Source organism: Pimephales promelas, chromosome 12, assembly GCF_988280905.1.
Source record: "Pimephales promelas chromosome 12, fPimPro1.hap1.1, whole genome shotgun sequence".
NCBI classification, from domain to species: Eukaryota; Metazoa; Chordata; class Actinopteri; order Cypriniformes; family Leuciscidae; genus Pimephales; species Pimephales promelas.
The window spans coordinates 3,069,102-3,087,853 of NC_142780.1; the positions used below are offsets into that span (position 1 = coordinate 3,069,102).

At 40.8% G+C, this 18,752-nt stretch overlaps 1 protein-coding gene across 2 annotated transcripts; it reads left to right on the forward strand.

The window, feature by feature from the left end:
• The first annotated feature begins 1,022 nt into the window (after positions 1-1,022).
• On the forward strand, positions 1,023-16,399 carry lin28aa (lin-28 homolog Aa). 2 transcript variants are annotated; one of them, XM_039651237.2, is made up of 4 exons: positions 1,023-1,166; positions 2,578-2,753; positions 8,331-8,515; positions 14,748-16,399. In XM_039651237.2, the coding sequence occupies exons 1-4, from the start codon at positions 1,157-1,159 to the stop codon at positions 14,947-14,949; spliced, it is 573 nt and encodes a 190-aa protein (XP_039507171.2). In that variant the 5' UTR covers positions 1,023-1,156; the 3' UTR covers positions 14,950-16,399. The 2 variants fall into 2 exon arrangements, with proteins under 2 accessions (XP_039507171.2, XP_088974352.1); XM_089118226.1 differs by lacking the exon at positions 1,023-1,166 and adding an exon at positions 1,196-1,465.
• Positions 16,400-18,752: the final 2,353 nt, after the last annotated feature.

Below are 18,752 nucleotides of genomic sequence, written 5' to 3' on the forward strand. Positions count from 1 at the left end.
GGCATATTTTAATGTTGAAGGCTACATTTGTTGTAAACACGATGCTTTTGTAAAGTGGCGCCGCGCACATGAATCCTCAGAATCTTTTGAATGTTTGGACATTAAAATTAGTTGTAGCCTAATTCATCTCGGACATTTGAGATAATTTAGGCTAATGCTTCGACGATGCAATCCTTCAAACCACGGTCAATGATCATGTCTTTTTGAACATGTTGAGACATTTCATATAGAAACATCTCAAAAAATCAAGTAAATGAAACAAACACAATGTTAAGAATTATTAAAAAAATATCTCGTTGTGTCAAATTAGCCAGTATCCAAAGAAAGACGATGCAAAATTTGATCCTGCCAGTGCATCACGTTAAAATGCACACCGATAAGAAATTAGCTTAGCCTAAAAGTGTCTTACGGAATCCTCTCTCATGCAATTTTTTTAATGAGAAAACATTTTTTTAATAATTTCTTGGGTCAAGTAATTGTGTTTACATGCCATAAAAAAGGCAAAAAAAAAGAGCTGTGGCGATCGGTTTAATGCTTATATCCGATTGCGATTAAAGGAAAACGCATTTACATAACCACATGCATGTCGGCTTATTAGGCTACACTTTAAAAAATGCTGGGTTGTTTTAACTCAATTTTGGGTCAAATATGGACAAACCCTAGCCATTGGGGCATATTTTCAAATTACATGTTTAACCCAATGTTGTTGTCCATATTTGACCCAAAATTGGGTTAAAACAACCCAGCATTTTTAGAGTGTACGCATAATCGGCTAAACCTTTTGTAACACCATCTAATGTTGGGTTGTTGTGGTCACCAATGTGTGGAAGAGTTGGGGGCCGAGTGTGATTGGTCTGCTATGGACTATGTGTGTGTGTGTGTGTGTGTGTGTGTGTGGGGGGGGGGGGGGGGGGTATCCATTGAGGAATGTGTTGGTCATCCTGGAGGGGAGAGTGATTGGGAATCACGTGGACTTGACCGAAACTGAGAGAGAGAGAGAGAGAGAGAGAGAGAGAGAGAGAGAGAGAGAGAGAGAGAGAGAGGGGTTCGAGCATGAGAAGCATCAGTCCAGAGCAGTGACCGATGCTGAGAGATCACCTGGAGAAACGAGATTTAACGCAAACATCCCGAACTCAACAGGCACAGAGTGGAGCCCATGGCAGAGGGTAATATGGCATTTTAATTTCGAGGTTCTGGCCCTCTTCATCAAGGTGTCGCTCGTTCAGGGGCCGTGGGGGGCTGGGGGCCCTGCATTGTCTTTCATGTTTCCGTGTAACCCTCGTGCAGGACTCGTGTGTAAGTGAGGTTATCGTGGAGCTCCTCTTTGTTTTGCTCCCGTTTCTTCTTGAGTTGCGAGAGAGTGTTTTAATGAGACTCGAGGAAGGTTTAAGGCCTGTGCTGGTCGCAGAAGGGAAGGCTTTAATTCCGCTCACCATGGGTTCAGGTTTACAACAGGACTATCCAGGTGAACTAGCGAACAGGACAGGAGTGTTTTCTTCGTGTTAGCGCACATTTGGAAAGTCTCCTCAACCGAAGAGCCAGCATGTGTTGCCAGTGAGACCAAGAGGGCATTACTAAAGTAATAGATATTTAAATTGATATAAACCAGTAATATATCAACAATTACGTGGTTTGCCTACTTGTAAACAAAAATAATATCAAGAACTCAATTTTCACTAGGTGAAATGTTAATTTGTGATATCTGTAAATGTTGTTCAGGTAAATCAAGTAAACTCAGATATTTAAAATGGCTTTCTTAGTAACAATCACATTCATGATATCAGAAAGTAACATTTTAAACTAATGACAGTCAAATTATTGATATCAACAATGAAAAATTCAATTGTTTATATCAATAATAGACATTTGCACGATTAACCTTGGTATCAAAAAATTTGATTTTTATTTGTAAGAAATTGTGTGTAATTTCCACTAGTCAACACTTGAATTTGAATGCACTTATGTTGACTTTCAACTAGTGAAAATACAATTACAGATGTGAAGAATTTAATTGTTGATATCAAAAATTCATATCCTGGGAATGAAGAAAAGTCAAAACAGCTTGCCATACTACTAATTATTTCCAGCTTTCTGCTCTATAAAACGTCAGCATGTTCTAATGTAAATTATTTTGTCAAATAAAAATATGAGAATATATTTATATATAAATAGTAATAACACTACATTGTTATTCTGCTTAAATAAAAATGTGTCTCATGCTACATTTTACGTCACTTTAACGTAAACATGCAAATATGACCAGGACTAAAATGGATGTTTGAGCTGTTTCAACTGAAAGCAATCTTAAAATGTCACATGCCAATGTTTTGACTCAAAATGCACGTTTATAAAAGCTGCTGAAATGCCCTAATTGAACAAAGGCCTAATCCTGGCTTAATCTAAGTATAATAATTTGTCTTTTTTTAAAAAATACAACCACTGATGGTTTCTAGGTCACTTTGGGCAATTGTTTTATACTAATTTTCTTATATTGGTATTTTGAAATTTCACACGCACACACACACACGTCCGCATGCATTATTTCCCCTCTGATGGTAAATGTAAATGGTTTTGCAGGAGGGTGTACGAAAACCGAGGAGGAGGAGGGGCAGGCCGCCGAGGAAGACCCTCAGTCCTACCATGGTGTGGGTGTATGCAAGTGGTTCAATGTTCGGATGGGTTTTGGATTCCTATCTATGACCAGACGAGACGGCGTGCCTTTAGAAAGTCCAATTGACGTGTTTGTCCATCAGGTACGTGCTGAGAAACATATGGACAGTTTTGAATCAGCATAATGTTTAGGTCTCAATGATAATGTTCCCTCAACAAAAAGCAGAAGTGGTAAAATGCGTTTCTTTTCTGGGCTTTGGCCTAAAAAAATAAACGTCATCCCTGCAGGACTCTATTTCAATGGGTGTTGTATTACCTTTGGAAAGCAAACATCTAAAATGGCTTAGTCTTGCTCTTAAATGGCAAATCCAATGACTCCTGATTGTCCAAACAGATTCACTGTCCAAAGTATTTGAACTTCTGCTTTGGTATGGTTAGTATTTCCCATGTAAGTGCCATGTCTTAAAACAATAGTCTGGCCTGTCAGCAAGAGCACTTTCAAGGATGACCCCTTTAATCTTGTTTCCTGTCATAAAGTCATTAGCCACAGATATGCAGAGAAACATTTAGGAGCCCCTTTTGTGTTTGTGACCAACTGGGTGGCCATTTGTGTCCCGTGAGCTGCTGGGACTTCATACAGACTTCATTTAGTATTATTTGGCACATCACAGTCCCCGTGAACAGCAGATTAAGAGAAGTATTGGACATGCCTGTCAGTGAGCAAACTGAAGATCTGTCAAGGCTTTTAATGCCCAAAACTGACACAAGAGCCAACTTAATGTGCAAAATTGAGGTTAAATGTGTATTTCGATATTTGTTTCACAGAGTATAAACTCATTAGAAATGTCCATTAAACATGGACAAAGTAGGAACTGACCCCAACGGGTCGAGTCACCTTTATTTATATAAATGTCAAATCAACCAAGCTTCTCAAATTTGAGATTTTGTTAATATTTTTGATACTATAAATAGTGATGAAGGTCAAAATATTAAGTGTAATGCATGTATATTGATTGAGTGGTCAACTATTTTGTAGAGTGGGTAAAAATGACAATTTTCACCTGAGATTTGGCACCAAATTACATGGGGGGGGTAAAGGACTCATTATATTATATTTACACAGAGATTGGTTGGTCTATTAGTTGTAAAAATATGTTGACTTTAGCAATCTTTGTTGCGTTATATGCCAACGCTGACCGAGTCCCCAAGTTTGCATGCCTGTAACCCAAGAAGTATATAAAAGACATCTTAAAGTCTTGTATATTTTGCTTTTTAACATCTTCATCTTCAATTTAAAGGCCCTTTATGGTTAAATCACAGAGATCAGATTGTTTCAAAGTATCTTCACAGTAAACTTCATTAAATATAAGGCTGTAAATCAGCTCTAAAAAAGACAAAGTTGCATTTTTCAGCCAGTTCAGTGTTGATTCAGTTCAATAACGGTGGAAAGTTCACCAATTATGAAACAAGCAGCTCTAACACGATAGTGTCATTATTCAGCGCAAGTTTTGTTCACATCCAATAGTGTCAGTGCGGTCAACTTGATAATATTACTGAATGTTAGGTGTCTTTTAAAAGATTGGTTCACTTAAAAAAAAAAACTTTTGCTGATAGTTTACTCACCCCCATTTCATCCAAGATGTCCATGTCTTTCTTTCTTCAGTTTAAAAGAAATTAAGGTTTTTGATGAAAACATTCCAGGATTTTCTCCATATAATGGACTTCAATGGGAACCAAACGGTTCAAGGTCCAAAAGACAGTTTCAGTGCAGCTTCAGAGTGCTTTAAACGACACCAGACGATGAATAAGGGTCTTATCTTGCGAAACCATCAGTTTTCGGGATATTTTTTCGAGTCATTTTGTTTGACTCGAAAAAGATTCATTCATTTTGATGAACGAGTTCGAACAGGAGAGTCACGAACGTGCATCACAGAACAGAGCAAGGCAGGCATTTGTGCTTACAAAACTTAAATTTTGTTATTTATTTTTTAAACGACCGCTCGTTTCGCTTGATAAGACCCTTATTCATCGTCTGGAATCATTTAAAGCCCTTTGAAGCTGCACTGAAACTCTCATTTGGACCTTGAACCGTTTGGACCCCATTGAAGTCCATTATATGGAGAAAAAATCCTGGAATGTTTTCATCAAAAACCTTAATTTCTTTTCGACTGAAGAATGAAAGACATGGACATCTTGGATGACATGGGGGAGAGTAAATTATCAGTAAAAGTTTTTTTAAAAGTGAACTACTCCTTTAAAGCCCAGCTACGTGACACTGATGGCTACACACACACGTTTGGCCTCTGCTACACAACATTAACTCCGCTGCTGGTCTTTGTGAGCGCAAACAAAAGAAGAAGAGCGTGACAGATCTTTTCTATATCTGTGGCATTTTGCCTCTATCATGTCAAAACCTGCTTGCTTGTGATTTCTCCATCCCCTAATGGATCATCATGTCCAGTACAGATCTAGTGGACACGCTCTCTCCTTAGGGTTTTACTGTGGAAAGGGCTTGTCAGTGAGATGTCAGTGGGAGGAAGGGAAACTGGGGGTTGGGGGTCACACGTGTCTAGGGAAATACGTTAACGGTCACTTTGACCCACACACAATGGACGTACTTGAAAGGGAACACCGCATCTGCCACAACATAGTTGTAAACCAGCAATGTTTCCTCAAAACAAACACTTACAGATCCTCGCGGGGCCGTTTACATCACGTCGATAAGAGGCCTGTAATACTACACTCAAAAAAATGATACATTGGCTTTAATTGTGTTTTTTTTTAGTCAACAGGTTCCACATAACTGGGTTACGTTAAACAAACATAATTTTTTCTTGTAACTTCAACATCTTGGAATTAAGTAATTTTAAGCGACCCAATTTAAGTGGTCTCAACGTGCATTTTTAAAGGCTTCCTGGCATGATTCAGGTAATGTCTATATTCATTCATCCATTGATATTTCATTTACTTTAGTGACGCATAATTAAATTGATAGATTGTAGCTAGCTATTTGCTAGCAGTAGCACATATTAGCATCAAGCCAAACAAAATGCTCACCAATTATGACGATGTCGTCTCGCCTCATTTAGTATACGCGGTTCTATGAATATGCAAATGATCCCCGCCTCCACTCACTCACTTAGCTCAGAGATCCACTGGTTGACGATCACACGTTGATCTGATTGGTTACAAGGTCGTTTGTGACGTCAGAAACACCAGCGATTTCAAACCGTGTTTTTGGTCTTTGATTGACTGCAGTTTTAAGGTGAAAATACTCAGCAATGCTGTCGACGATTTACACATGGTTTGACTTCAAGCGTATTAAAAACATTAAAACATTAAAATCTGAATTTTTTTAATAATTAGTTCAGGTACTACATTTTCTCTTTGCCAAACGCTCATTCATAACAGTGAATGTTCGGCCTTAAGCCAAGCAACCATTTGAAGAATTTTTGTGGACCCCTGCAACAGCATCCTTCCCAGCGATCAGGGAGTGAGATGTGTGTGTGTGCTGTGGGGGGATGTGTGTGTGTGTATCAGGAATGCTGTAACCTGGGTCGGGGGATGGTGAAGCGCGGGTTTTTCACACACAAGTCAGTCGATTTCTCTTTCATATCCCATAAGAATACACATCACACAATCACACATACAGATGCGCACAGGGCCGTTTTAAAATCACTGCCGTCCCAAATTTGAGCTAGTTTGGGGGGTTCGGGCCGGGGGCTCCCCTAAAATAAGGTTGATTTTTTACATGTGCATTTCAAGACGTTTGAAAGACTAAGTAAATGGATAAGAAATAGCTTTAAAACCACGTCAGTGCGCAGTAGATTATTTGTCAATACCCGCTCTCCTAATTTCCATTTTAATTTCCATTTTAAGTCTCAGTCTCATTATCCTTCCATATCTCTTCCCCTCCTAAAGCCGAGCTCTGACTGATTGTCTTTTCATGTTTTGTCTGTCAGTGAAGAAATAAGAAGTAAACAGAGTCAACTGACATTTATATGTTTTATGAATCATTTTCTTAGATAGGTTAATTTACTGAACACTATAGGTAAAGAAGTTTATAAAATGAATTTACAATACATACATGTTTATTATTAATCTGATGCCTAATATGATGAACACGGCTTCCTTCATGTTTCTTGTCCCCTCACATTGACAGTTACTAATATTACATTACATATAGGCTTTATTTCAATTCAGAAAATGGCAAATTAGACAGAAGTCTAATTTTTTTGCCATCTCTATCCTAAAACTGCTGTCAAATATGAAATGTTTAGTTTAGCTATACATTTTATCGCAATTTATGACCATTTACAGAAGCGTCGGGTTGTGCTAGAATCAGTGGCTTTTGTGAACATAAGGCCTGTCTACTTTGATTTGATTGGTGATCTAAAATATTGATATGGTCCTCACTGGAGAACATGAAATCCAGGGGGAGGAGTTGGATTCAGATCCAACCCCACCCCTAATCCTACCCATCTCTGGCCCCTGATCCGTAACCCCACCCCTAATCCTACCACTCTCCGGCCCCTGATCCCTAACCCCACCCCTAATACTACCCATCTCCGCCCCAATCCCTAACCCCACCCCTAGTCCTACCCATCTCCGGCCCCTGATCCGTAACCCCACCCCTAATCCTACCCATCTCCTCCCCAATCCCTAACCCCACCCCAAATCCTACTCATCTCCGCCCCCTGATCCCTAACCCCACCCCTAATCCTACCCATCTCCACCCCCTGATCCCTAACCCCACCCATAATACTACCCATCTCCGCCCCGATCACTAACCCCACCCCTAATCCCACCCCTCTCCGGCCCCTGATCCCTAACCCCACCCCTAATCCTACCCATCTCCACCCCGATCACTAACCCCACCCCTAATCCTACCCATCTCCGCCCCTGATCCCTAACCCCACCCCAAATCCTACCCATCTCCGCCCCAATCCCTAACCCCACCCCTAAGCCTACCCATCTCCGCCCCTGATCCCTAACCCCACCCCTAATCCTACCCATCTCCGCCCCTGATCCCTAACCCCACACCAAATCCTACCCATCTTTGGCCCCTGATTCCTAACAGCACCCCTAATCCTACCCATCTACGCCCCCTGATCCCTAACCCCACACCAAATCCTACCCATCTTTGGCCCTTGATTCCTAACCGCACCCCTAATCCTACCCATCTACGCCCCCTGATCCCTAACCCCACCCCTAATCCTACCCATCTCCGCCCCTGATCCCTAACCCCACCCCTAATCCTACCCATCTTTGGCCCCTGATTCCTAACCGCACCCCTAATCCTACCCATCTACGCCCCCTGATCCCTAACCCCACCCCTAATCCTACCCATCTACGCCCCCTGATCCCTAGCCCCACCCCCAATCCTACCCATCTCCGGCCGCTGATCCCTAACCCCACCCCTAATACTACCCATCTCTGCCCCAATACCTAACCCCACCCCTCATTCTACCCATCTCCGCCCCGATCCCTAACCCCACCCCTAATCCTACCCATCTCCGCCCCCTGACCTCATGGGCCTTTGTCATTGAATAGTGTCCTCTACATTAACATAAACATGTTACCAGACGTTGACGCTGAAAACCAGACGTTTCGCATTTTCATCTGTTTCCTTGCCTTCTGCATGTAATGAATTTAGTTTCTAAATGAATTGCGGTTTTGGTGTAGGGCCATTGATGAGAATGTGTTGCTGCTTTTCTCAGAGTAAACTGCACATGGAGGGTTTCCGCAGTCTGAAGGAGGGCGAGGCGGTCGAGTTCACGTTCAAGAAGTCCTCCAAGGGTCTCGAGTCTCTGCGGGTGACGGGTCCCGGAGGAGCTCACTGTGTGGGCAGTGAGAGGAGACCCAAAGGCAAGAGCGTCCCGAAACGCAGAGCCAAAGGAGACAGGTGAGTCGTCGCAGAGCTACAATATGACCATTCACATATTTAGCTTTAGCTTCAAACAGTCTTTCTACAGCTGGGCCAGTTACTGAGAAATATAGCCTTCGAACGCATATTGCATATCGGACACTTTTGCATATCGGACACTTTATTTGCTGCTTTATAAAAGTTTGATAACATTTCAGCAGGTAGAGCTGTCACAGCACAAGCCATGTTGATACCAAACCAGAGCCCAGATGAAGTTTGACGGATGTAGCAACAGTAACTAAGGGGGGCGGGGCTTAGCCAAAGGTGAATTGGCGACAGTACGGTTTGGGGAAACAGTCGTGACTCGCTAGCTGATTTCTTCAGCGATGCATCGAACTGCGGTAGAGAAGGAGCGAGTAAGTAACTTCCAACCCTGTAAGACCTTCTTTCATCTTCGCAACACAAATTAAGATATTTTTGACGAAATTTGAGTGCTGGATCACTCCTGCATACTAGTCCATAGGCTTCTTGAGGAATTGAAACGTGCCGGCCTCGAAAAGTTAATAAAGACATCGTTAAAATAGTCTGAGTGACTACAGTGGCTCAACCTTAAGTTTATCAAACGACGAGAACACTTTTTGAGTGCAAAAACAAACAAAAATAACAACTTTATTTCAACTATTCACTTCTTTCTCTACAGGCCGCTAGTCAGTTAACGTAGAGCGTAGAGCTCACTATTGGCCGACGCTGGTCATGTGTGTGATGTGTGTGACATAATAACAGAAGCTTACGCTATTAAACTAGTAACCTGACTCAAAGCAGAGAGAGAAGGAAGTGAATAGTTGGAATAAAGTCCTTATTTTTGTTGTTTCTTGCGCACAAAAAGTGTTCTCGTCATTTGATAAAGTTAACATTGAGCCACTGAAGTCACTCGGACTATTTTAACGATGTCTTTAATAACTTTTTGAGGCCGGCAAGTTTCAATCCCTCAAGAAGCCTATGGGCTAGTATGGAGGAGTGATCCAGCTCTCAGATTTCATCAAAAATATCTTAATTCGTGTTGCGAAGATGAACGAAGGTCTTACGGGGTTGGAACAACATGAGGGAGAGTAAATACTGACAGAATTTTCATTTTTGGGTGAACTATCCCTTTAAGGCTTGCATTAACTGATCATTTAAATATTTTCCACTAGCCGGTTTGGCTTTGACGTTGAATCCTTGTATTGCTACCCGGCCAGCATATTTGATGTGCACATGCAATTAATGAAACTTTAAATAGAAATCTCATGTAAAGGAAAACTGACTTTTGATATTTATCAGCATTTGTTGCACATGTAAAAACACTATATGTCACATTACAGGGAGAAATAGCTAATCCTGTAGGTAACGTTGGCCTGTTGTCACTGAGCGAGTGAGTGAGTAGTGTTATAGTGTGTGTGTGTGTGAGCAGCTCAGCCTGAAGTCCCTCTCTCTGATCTGAAAGATGTGTTTGGGTAATCTCACCCCTTCCCCCACCTCTGCCCTCGGTTAGGGCCGTCGATGTGACCCGGATCAATAACTGGTTAAAACGCCTGGTCACTGATGCATTTATACCTGATGGAAATCCCCCACTCATGAGGTTGTTAAAAAAATGCTTACAACCGAAAGCAACTTTCAATTGTAGCTACAAGGATTTGAATGATCAGTCTATTTGCATACATAAAGCGAGGATTTATTCCAGATGGGTGTTATAGATGTATGATTTGGGCCAGTGTGTGAAAGACAGTATCTCCACGCATATCTTTATTCGCTCCGAGGGTCGATGCATCCCTGGAGCGCGCTGCCCCTTTAAGAAGCGCTAACATCTGTCCATCATGAATATTCATCCGCTCATTGTTTTACTGACACAACCCTTTTAAAAAGAGGCTTATTGCAGAATCAACACACTTTAAAAGAAAATACTCGATTTTTTTAAGTCACGTAATTGCATGTAATTTCACAGTAAGTGAAAATATATTGTAGTTTAAATTTATATTTAATGCAATTAAGTGCTTTTTTTACCCTCTTCAGTACATCTTTATATTTAATAGGGCTGGGTATTAACATAAATTTCACAATTCGATTCACAAGCTTGCAATTCGATTCGATTTCGATTCAATATTGAATCAATGTGACATGATATAGATTTCGATAAGTTGTACTCTCTTTTAACACACTTTCAGATGCTTATTCATGATTATTTTGCGCTGTAACTGGTATTATTAAGCCGGAAGAAAATGTGCCAAAATGTTATTTATGTTTTTGAATTTCTAAAGAAAATGGACGTAATTTGAAAATTGAGACTTTGTTTCATATCAATAGTAACAAAGGACAAAGATTATTGCGATTTTTTTGGATGCGCGCAGCCGCGATACAATGTCCCATTCATTCAAATGAAACAGGATGACTAATCGATTCTTGAGATTTAAGAATCGATATCGGTTCGTAAAAATGAGAATCGATTAATATCGAGAAATCTGTATTTATTACCCAGCCCTAATATTTAATTTCATAATCGTCTTTAAAAAAAATATGGTTTTAAGTGTCTTTAAAAAAATGTGGTTTTAAGTGAATGTACTACTGACAGGCATTTATGGTAAACTAAAATGTACTTTAATGTAATTTCTATTGAAACTTGTATGACATATTTTTAATGAGGAAGTGGCGGTTCGTTCATTTAAAATATATTAACTTTAAATGTAATATTAAACAAACGGCACATACAATTATAATCAAGTAGGCTACTTTACACATGCTTTAGTATGTTAGTCAACACATCAAAATAATTGTATTTACTATATATAAATATATATATGAGAGCGAGAGAAAAGTTTTAACGACAAAATATGGTTATGGTTACACTTAAAATAGATACATGAGATATTAATTTTTACCTGAGAGAGAGAGAGAGAGGTTTGAAGTATTACTACAATTACACAATTATTACAAGATTTGAAGATTAAAGTGCATTTTCATTACAATTCACAAGCCTGAATAGAGTGTGAACGTCACACACACACACACACACTCAGTTCCTGCGCCGACCTCCGGATGTGGAGAAGACGCCGCAGTTTATTTAATTGGTAACAGATGAAGGTGTCCGAGAGGGGTCAGGGGTCAGCATCGCCATGGAAACTGCATGTGTTTAGGGACTGGGGGGGTGTTTGGGGGTGAGGGCTGTAAAAGGTCATAGTTCATAGGTTGCTGCTGCAGCTTTTCTGGAACAAAAGGCGTCATTGGCTTGTTCCCGCTGCGCCTGCTGTCGGCCCGTGCCACACCGTCCCGATGAAGGCCTCGGGTCAGTGCCGGTCCCCTGTGCCCACATGACCTCAGCCGAGTGGACATCAATGACCCAAACACAACACCCATATGCCACTGGGAGATCCTTGTGTCAATGCAATTGAACCGAGAATTGAACACTTTCACTTTATTGGAGTAAAAGAGCCACGTTTTATTTTCATTGGAAATGTGGAATATGTGCTCACTCGGTTTAGCCAAATTCAACTCTCATATTTAATACGTAAAGTCCTCTAAATACACCTCATGGCAGCCTTCTTCTGTCTGATTGATAGGAAGAATAACTGTTAACACTTTACAATAAGGTTCATTAATTAAACATTACCTAACATGAACTAACCATGAGCAATACATTTGTTACTGTTTTTGTTAATCTTTGTTAGCGTTAGTTAATACAAATCCAGCTGTTCATTGTTTGTTCATGTTGGCTCACGGTGTGTTAACTAGATTTGAATAAAGTATTAGTAAATGTTGAAATTAACAAAGATTAACTGTAGAAGTATTGTTCATTCTTATTTAATGTTAACTAATGGACCTTATTGTAAAGTGTTACCGAATAACTCGTATATTGTTAGTATTATGTCAAGATGAACACTTACTGAACTGAAGCAACGTACTGTAGGCTTACATGATTATCCGTACGTGTTAAAATGCATTATCAGGCTTTTGAGGAAAGTGTATTAGTTCATCTGTCAATCATCATTGTATTGTATTGCATTATATTTTAGTTTTAAAACTAAGCATTTAGATATTAGGCTATACGACATATTATTGTCAGATATAGAGGCACAGCTGATATTTAAATGATTTTATGTAGCCTAAGTAGTGTATTGATTTACATTTTTTTTTTGGCCATATAAATAAGCAACTGCACAAAATTACATATGTGTTGCTCAGTTTGAGCCTCTGAATAAAACTTGGGTGTTTTTTCCTCCTCAAATTCTCATTATATCATATGAATATAAGTCATAAAAGCCACACACACACACACACACACACACACATCAATATCTCAATGGCCTGCTTTTTGATGGTCTCCAGCAGTTTGTTGTACATGTAAACACACTCTAACTATGTTATACACTGTTCAATAAGTTATGGAGCCCCTACACAGCGAATTTTTTCACAGTTGTTTTGTGTTTCCCATGAAATTCTGTGTTTGCTCGCAAAGTTATCAAACATTTTTGCGTTTTTACTTTTTCCTCGCATCCCATATTTTTTTCCCGCCACCATGTCCCTTTATGGCTTTGTAATTCTGCAAGTCACTTTCACTTATTAAAGGGTTAGTTCACTCAAAAAAGATTTCTATCATTAATAGACCTTATTTAGAGCGCCATGACAGGTATGAAAGTGAGGCTGTGAGGGGTTGACTTGTAGTGTTTCCAATGGCATCTGCTGTATAAAACAGATGGTCCGGTTTCCGCCATTTTCAAATATAACGACAAGAACTCCTCTCCCGTGGCATCATGGGATAGTAAAGTGTCCATCGTATAACACTTCAGAATCTCGCCGGAAGTAGTAGGTCATCCGGGGACTTATCGCTTACTGTTTTTCCAATTCTATGATTTCGGACATACTACTCTGTTCGCGTACTGTTTTTCGCATACTATATAGTAGGAAAGTATTCGATTTCGGACGCAGCCCTAGAGGACACCTAGTAAAGGACTGACTGTTGTTTTCCGTTCGAAATTAATAAATAAATGCGCTGGCGACATCAGCTGTGAGTAACCATAGCAACAGGCAGTCAAGGTGTTGCAATGTTTTTTTTTTAAAGGGATAGTTGACCCAAAAATGAAAATTCTGTCAGTATTTACTCTCCCTCATGTTGTTCCAACCCCGTAAGACCTTCGTTCATCTTCGCAACACGAATTAAGATATTTAAGATATTAAGATCACTCCTGCATACTAGTCCATAGGCTTCTTGAGGGAATGACTCTTGCTGTCCTCGAAAATCATTAAAGACATCGTTAAAATAGTCCAAGTGACTACAGGGGCTCAATCTTAAGTTTATCAAACGACGAGAACACTTTTTGTGCGCAAAAACAAACAAAAATAACGACTTTATTTCAACTATTCACTTCCTTCTCCATGGGCCTGTAGTCAGTTAACGTAGTGTGATTGCGTAAAGCTACGTCACACGTAGGCTCACTATTGGCCGACGCTGGTCATGTGTGTGATGCGTGTGACGTACAAAAACAGAAGCTTACGCTATTAAACTAGTAACCTGACTCGAGGCAGAGGGAGAAATAAACGAATAGTTGAAATAAAGTCGTTATTTCTGTTTTTGTTCTCGTCGTTTGATAAACTTAAGATTGAGCCCCTGTAGTCACTTGGACTATTTTAACGATGTCTTTAATGACTTTTCGATGCCAGCAAATGTCATTCCCTCAAGAAGCCTATGGACTAGTATGCAGGAGCGATCTTAATATATCTTAAATATCTTAATTCGTGTTGCGAAGATGAACGAAGGTCTTACGGGGTTGGAACAACATGAGGGTGAGTAAATACTGAAAGAATTTTCATTTTTGGGTGAACTAACCCTTTAAATGCGAGTTTGACACCCATGGCTAGCTAACTTGCATAAAAAAAAATACGTTAACTTTCTGGCTCGTGAGTGAGCTGAACTGAAGGGTTCTCCGAGCTGAGCGGACTACAAATATCTCCGGTTGCTGGATAAACCAACAGGCGTAACCATAGAAACCAAGTTATTGTTTGTAAAAACTTTAGATTTCGATTGTAAAACTATTTAAAATATAAACTAATGTTTTTAAAAATGTGTTATTTGGCAAGTGAGCATGGTTTAAGCGGGTTAATGCCCTTCGAGGTGTCCATTGTCTAGGTAAAACACAAACCGCGCGTCGGACGGCGACGCCTCGCCGTTGTCCAATGTACTTAATTATTCCCATGGGTATTGTTTTTAATCATTAATACATTTGCGACTATGATTTTTCCACAGGTGTTACAACTGTGGCGGTCTGGACCATCATGCCAAAGAGTGCAAGTTGCCTCCACAACCCAAAAGATGCCATTTCTGCCAAAGTGTAGCGCACATGGTCGCCAACTGTCCCGCCAAAGCCCAGCAGTCGCCGCAGGGGACATCTGCGGGTCCCAACCTGGAGGAGGAGGAGCACAGCCGTTCCCCAACACCCACCAACTGAGAAAATCACTATACTGGAAAAAACAAATGCATAATGCTGCTGTTGGAACTTCCTCAGGTCTATAAAAGCAAAGAAGAAAGTCACTTTTGTTAGCGGTCTAGCACTCAGGAATAGAGTTGCTCTCAGGAATTTCAGTGTTTGGTTGTATTGGTCTCATGAAGTGAGCTTACTCGTCTAGAGTTGGCGATTGGTATAAACGACTTGTTCTTACATATGATTGACTGATTTGAATGTTTCTGGTATTTCTTGATGCTTTTATGAAAATGTTTTGGTGGTGGGTTTGGCGATTTGCCAATTTTTTGCAATAGACTGTCCTGATCACCAGGGACCAAATGAATGTTAAACCCGCTCTCGCAAACCAGCGGCTCTTTTTACGTGTGTCCAAATCTGTCACCAGTGATCTGTGGTTATTATCTTTAAAACAATAACACGCTCTATATTAGACATGAAAGTAAATAATCAATCACACTTTTATCTCTAAGCTTCAGTCCACAGTCAAATCTCGGCTTGATATCTGCTATCTCGTCTTAAATGCTGCTGATCTGTATGTTTGCTAGCGATATATTTTGTTATTTGTCCTTGACAATTGGCCTCAGGGGTTTTCTTGGAGAGAAACAAGTTATTCTTCTGAACAAATGTTGCCCGTTGAAGACATTGGCTCCGTTTTCAAGCTGCCTGTATTGTTTCGGCATGTATTTAACAGCCTTTTACTCCCATTTTACAGGAGGAGCTGAAAGACTTTAAAGCATATTTAATATATAGATATATGCATACTGTTTATGTAATCCAGTTATTATCCTTTACTTATAGTATTTATTTATAGCAACGTGTTCTGCGTCTTCTCCACAATGTAAAAGAGACTCTGGCTCCGATATACCTCAAGTTTCTCAGTGTTATTTCCGAAATACCTCAACGAGCTTTACTTGCGTACGGTTGTTTTCGTCGCACTGATTTCTTGCTCTGTGCGGTTTATTTTGTGATTTAAGACGGCACTGCAATCAGCCCGTTTAATCCTCAGTCGCTTTTTGACCTATGAATGCCTTTTACGTTAGCTGTGTTGAATCATGACTCTGAACTCAGGGAGCGTATCAAGCATGATTTCACACAGAGTGAGAAGAATGATATTATTTTGTTATAGTCCCATACCATCATGATTAACTTTCTGAGATTTGTGGCTCGAAAGGGAATGTAAATCCTAACGAATGCTGTGGTCGCCTCTCACATAAACTGGAAACAGTGACGTTATCTAATCCATTCCTTTATGCAATTATATTTGAGTTCTTGTTTTTATCGTATTTAATGAAATAAGGTATCATACGACGTTTTGCACCATTTAGATGTGGTAATGCTGTTTTTGACTATCCTGTTGAACTTGGGAATCACTTCTTGAACATTTGAATGTAATGTGAAAGTTTTCAATGGTTTTTGTCATTCAATAAATTTAGTGAAATGTGAGAATACATACTGGTTGTGACTTCTTCCCTTAATGGTATACATTTTTAGGGCCCGAGCACTAACAGTGCGAGGACCCTATTGAAACTGTTAGGGTTATTAGGGCCCGAGCACTAACAGTGCGAGGACCCTATTGAAACTGTTAGGATTATTTTTTTTTCTTTTTTTTTTTTTTTTTTTTCTGCAAAGTAAGTGCCATTTTCGGGGCCGCAACATGCTCAAAAACTCACCAAATTTTGCACGCATGTCAGGACTGGTGAAAAATTTCGTATTTTGTGGGTTTCGCAGATGGGCGGGGCAAAATGGCACGCTAGCGCCACCTAGAAAATTGGAAAAAATTAGCCCCTCGTCCACGTTCAACCTACATGCACGAAATTTGGTGGGGACGTGTATCATATCAAGACGCACAAAAAAGCCTCAAGAACCCATACCCTAAACTCAACAGGAGGTCCGCCATTTTGAATTTGACGGCCATTTTTGGACGATTTACAGACTCCGTACTTTAACTCCTCCTCCTAGGGATTTAGTCGGATCGACTTCAAATTTCTGCTGTGCCTTCTAAAGGCATTGACGATGTAAAGTTGTGCTATCTGCGCGTTTTCGTCGATGGGCGTGTCCGTGGCGTCGAAGATTCGCCATGAAACAGGAAGTTGTAGTAACTTGGCTGTAAATGCCCAGATCTGCACGAAATTTTACACATTTGACAAGAGTCACGCCCTAAACAAATCTACATGCCGACATTCACCCACAGTCATAGCGCCACCTGCTGGCAACAGGAAGTGACCTTTAACGAAGCAGCCCCCGCCGCTTGTTTGACCGACATGTACGAAATTTCTGTGGTACATCTACCATGACCAGACGCACAAAAAAGCCTCAAGAACCCATACCCTAAACTCGACAGGAAGTCCGCCATTTTGAATTCGGCGACCGATTTGGGACGATTTACACACTCCGTACTTTAACGAACTCCTCCTAGGGATTTAGTCGGATCAACTTCAAATTTCTGCTGTACCTTCTAAAGGCATTGACGATGTAAAGTTGTGCTATCTGCGCGTTTTCGTCGATGGGTGTGTCCGTGGCGTCGAAGATTCGCCATGAAACAGGAAGTTGTAGTAACTTGGCTGTAAATGCCCAGATCTACACGAAATTTTACACATTTGACAAGAGTCCCGCCCTGAACAAATCTACATGCCGACATTCACCCACATTCATAGCGCCACCTAGTGGCAAGAGGAAGTGACATTTAACGAAGCAGCCCCCGTCGCATGTTTGACCGACATGTACGAAATTTCTGTGGTACATCTACCATGTCCAGACGCACAGAAAAGTCTCTTGGAGCGATGCCCTAAACTCAACAGGAAGTCGGCCATTTCTAATTTTACCGCCATTTTTGGATGATTTACTCATTACGTACTTTAACTAACTCCTCCTAGGGCTTTTGTCGGATCGCCTTCAAATTTCTGCTGTGCCTTCTAAAGGCATTGACGATGAAAAGTTGTGCTATCTGCGCGTTTTCGTCGATGGGCGTGTCCGTGGCGTCGATGATTCGCCATGAAACAGGAAGTTGTAGTAACTTGGCTGTAAATGCCCAGATCTGCACGAAATTTAACACATTTGACAAGAGTCCCGCCCTGAACAAATCTACATGCCGACATTCACCCACAGTCATAGCGCCACCTGCTGGCAACAGGAAGTGGCCTTTAACGAAGCAGTGTGGCAAATGCACAGCCGCACTGGCTGAGCTGCAGAAAATGAAACACGGCCGCCTCAGACCCCGACGTGCTACAGGTGCGAGGGCCCGCCCATCGCTGCTTGCAGCTTTAATTTTATTTTTAATTTTTTTTTATTTTTTCTGCAAAGTAAGCGCCATTTTCGGGGCCTCAACATGCTCAAAAACTTACCAAATTTGGCACGCATGTCAGGACTGGTGAAAAATTTCGTATTTTGTGGGTTTCGCGGATGGGCGTGGCAAAATGGCTCCCTAGCGCCACCTAGAAAATTGGAAAAAATTAGCCCCTCGTCCACGTTCAACCTACAAACACGAAATTTGGTGGGGACGTGTATCATATCAAGACGCACAAAAAAGCCTCAGGAACCCATACCCTAAACTCAACAGGAAGTCGGCCATTTTGAATTTGGCGCCCATTTTGGGACGATTTACACACTCAGTACTTTAACGAACTCCTCCTAGGGATTTAGTCGGATCGACTTCAAATTTCTGCTGTGCCTTCTAAAGGCATTGACGATGTAAAGTTGTGCTATCTGCGCGTTTTCGTCGATGGGCGTGTCCGTGGCGTCGATGATAAGCCATGAAACAGGAAGTTGTAGTAACTTGGCTGTAAATGCCCAGA

What these genes read in the sequence shown, in the direction of transcription:
- lin28aa (XM_089118226.1), top strand. Translation starts at nt 1,369, where the DNA reads ATGAGACTCGAGGAAGGTTTAAGGCCTGTGCTGGTCGCAGAAGGGAAG. An exon ending in TTTACAACAGGACTATCCAG is followed by an intron (nt 1,466 to 2,577) that starts GTGAACTAGCGA and finishes ATGGTTTTGCAG; the next exon opens with GAGGGTGTACGAAAACCGAG. An exon ending in TTGACGTGTTTGTCCATCAG is followed by an intron (nt 2,754 to 8,330) that starts GTACGTGCTGAG and finishes TGCTTTTCTCAG; the next exon opens with AGTAAACTGCACATGGAGGG.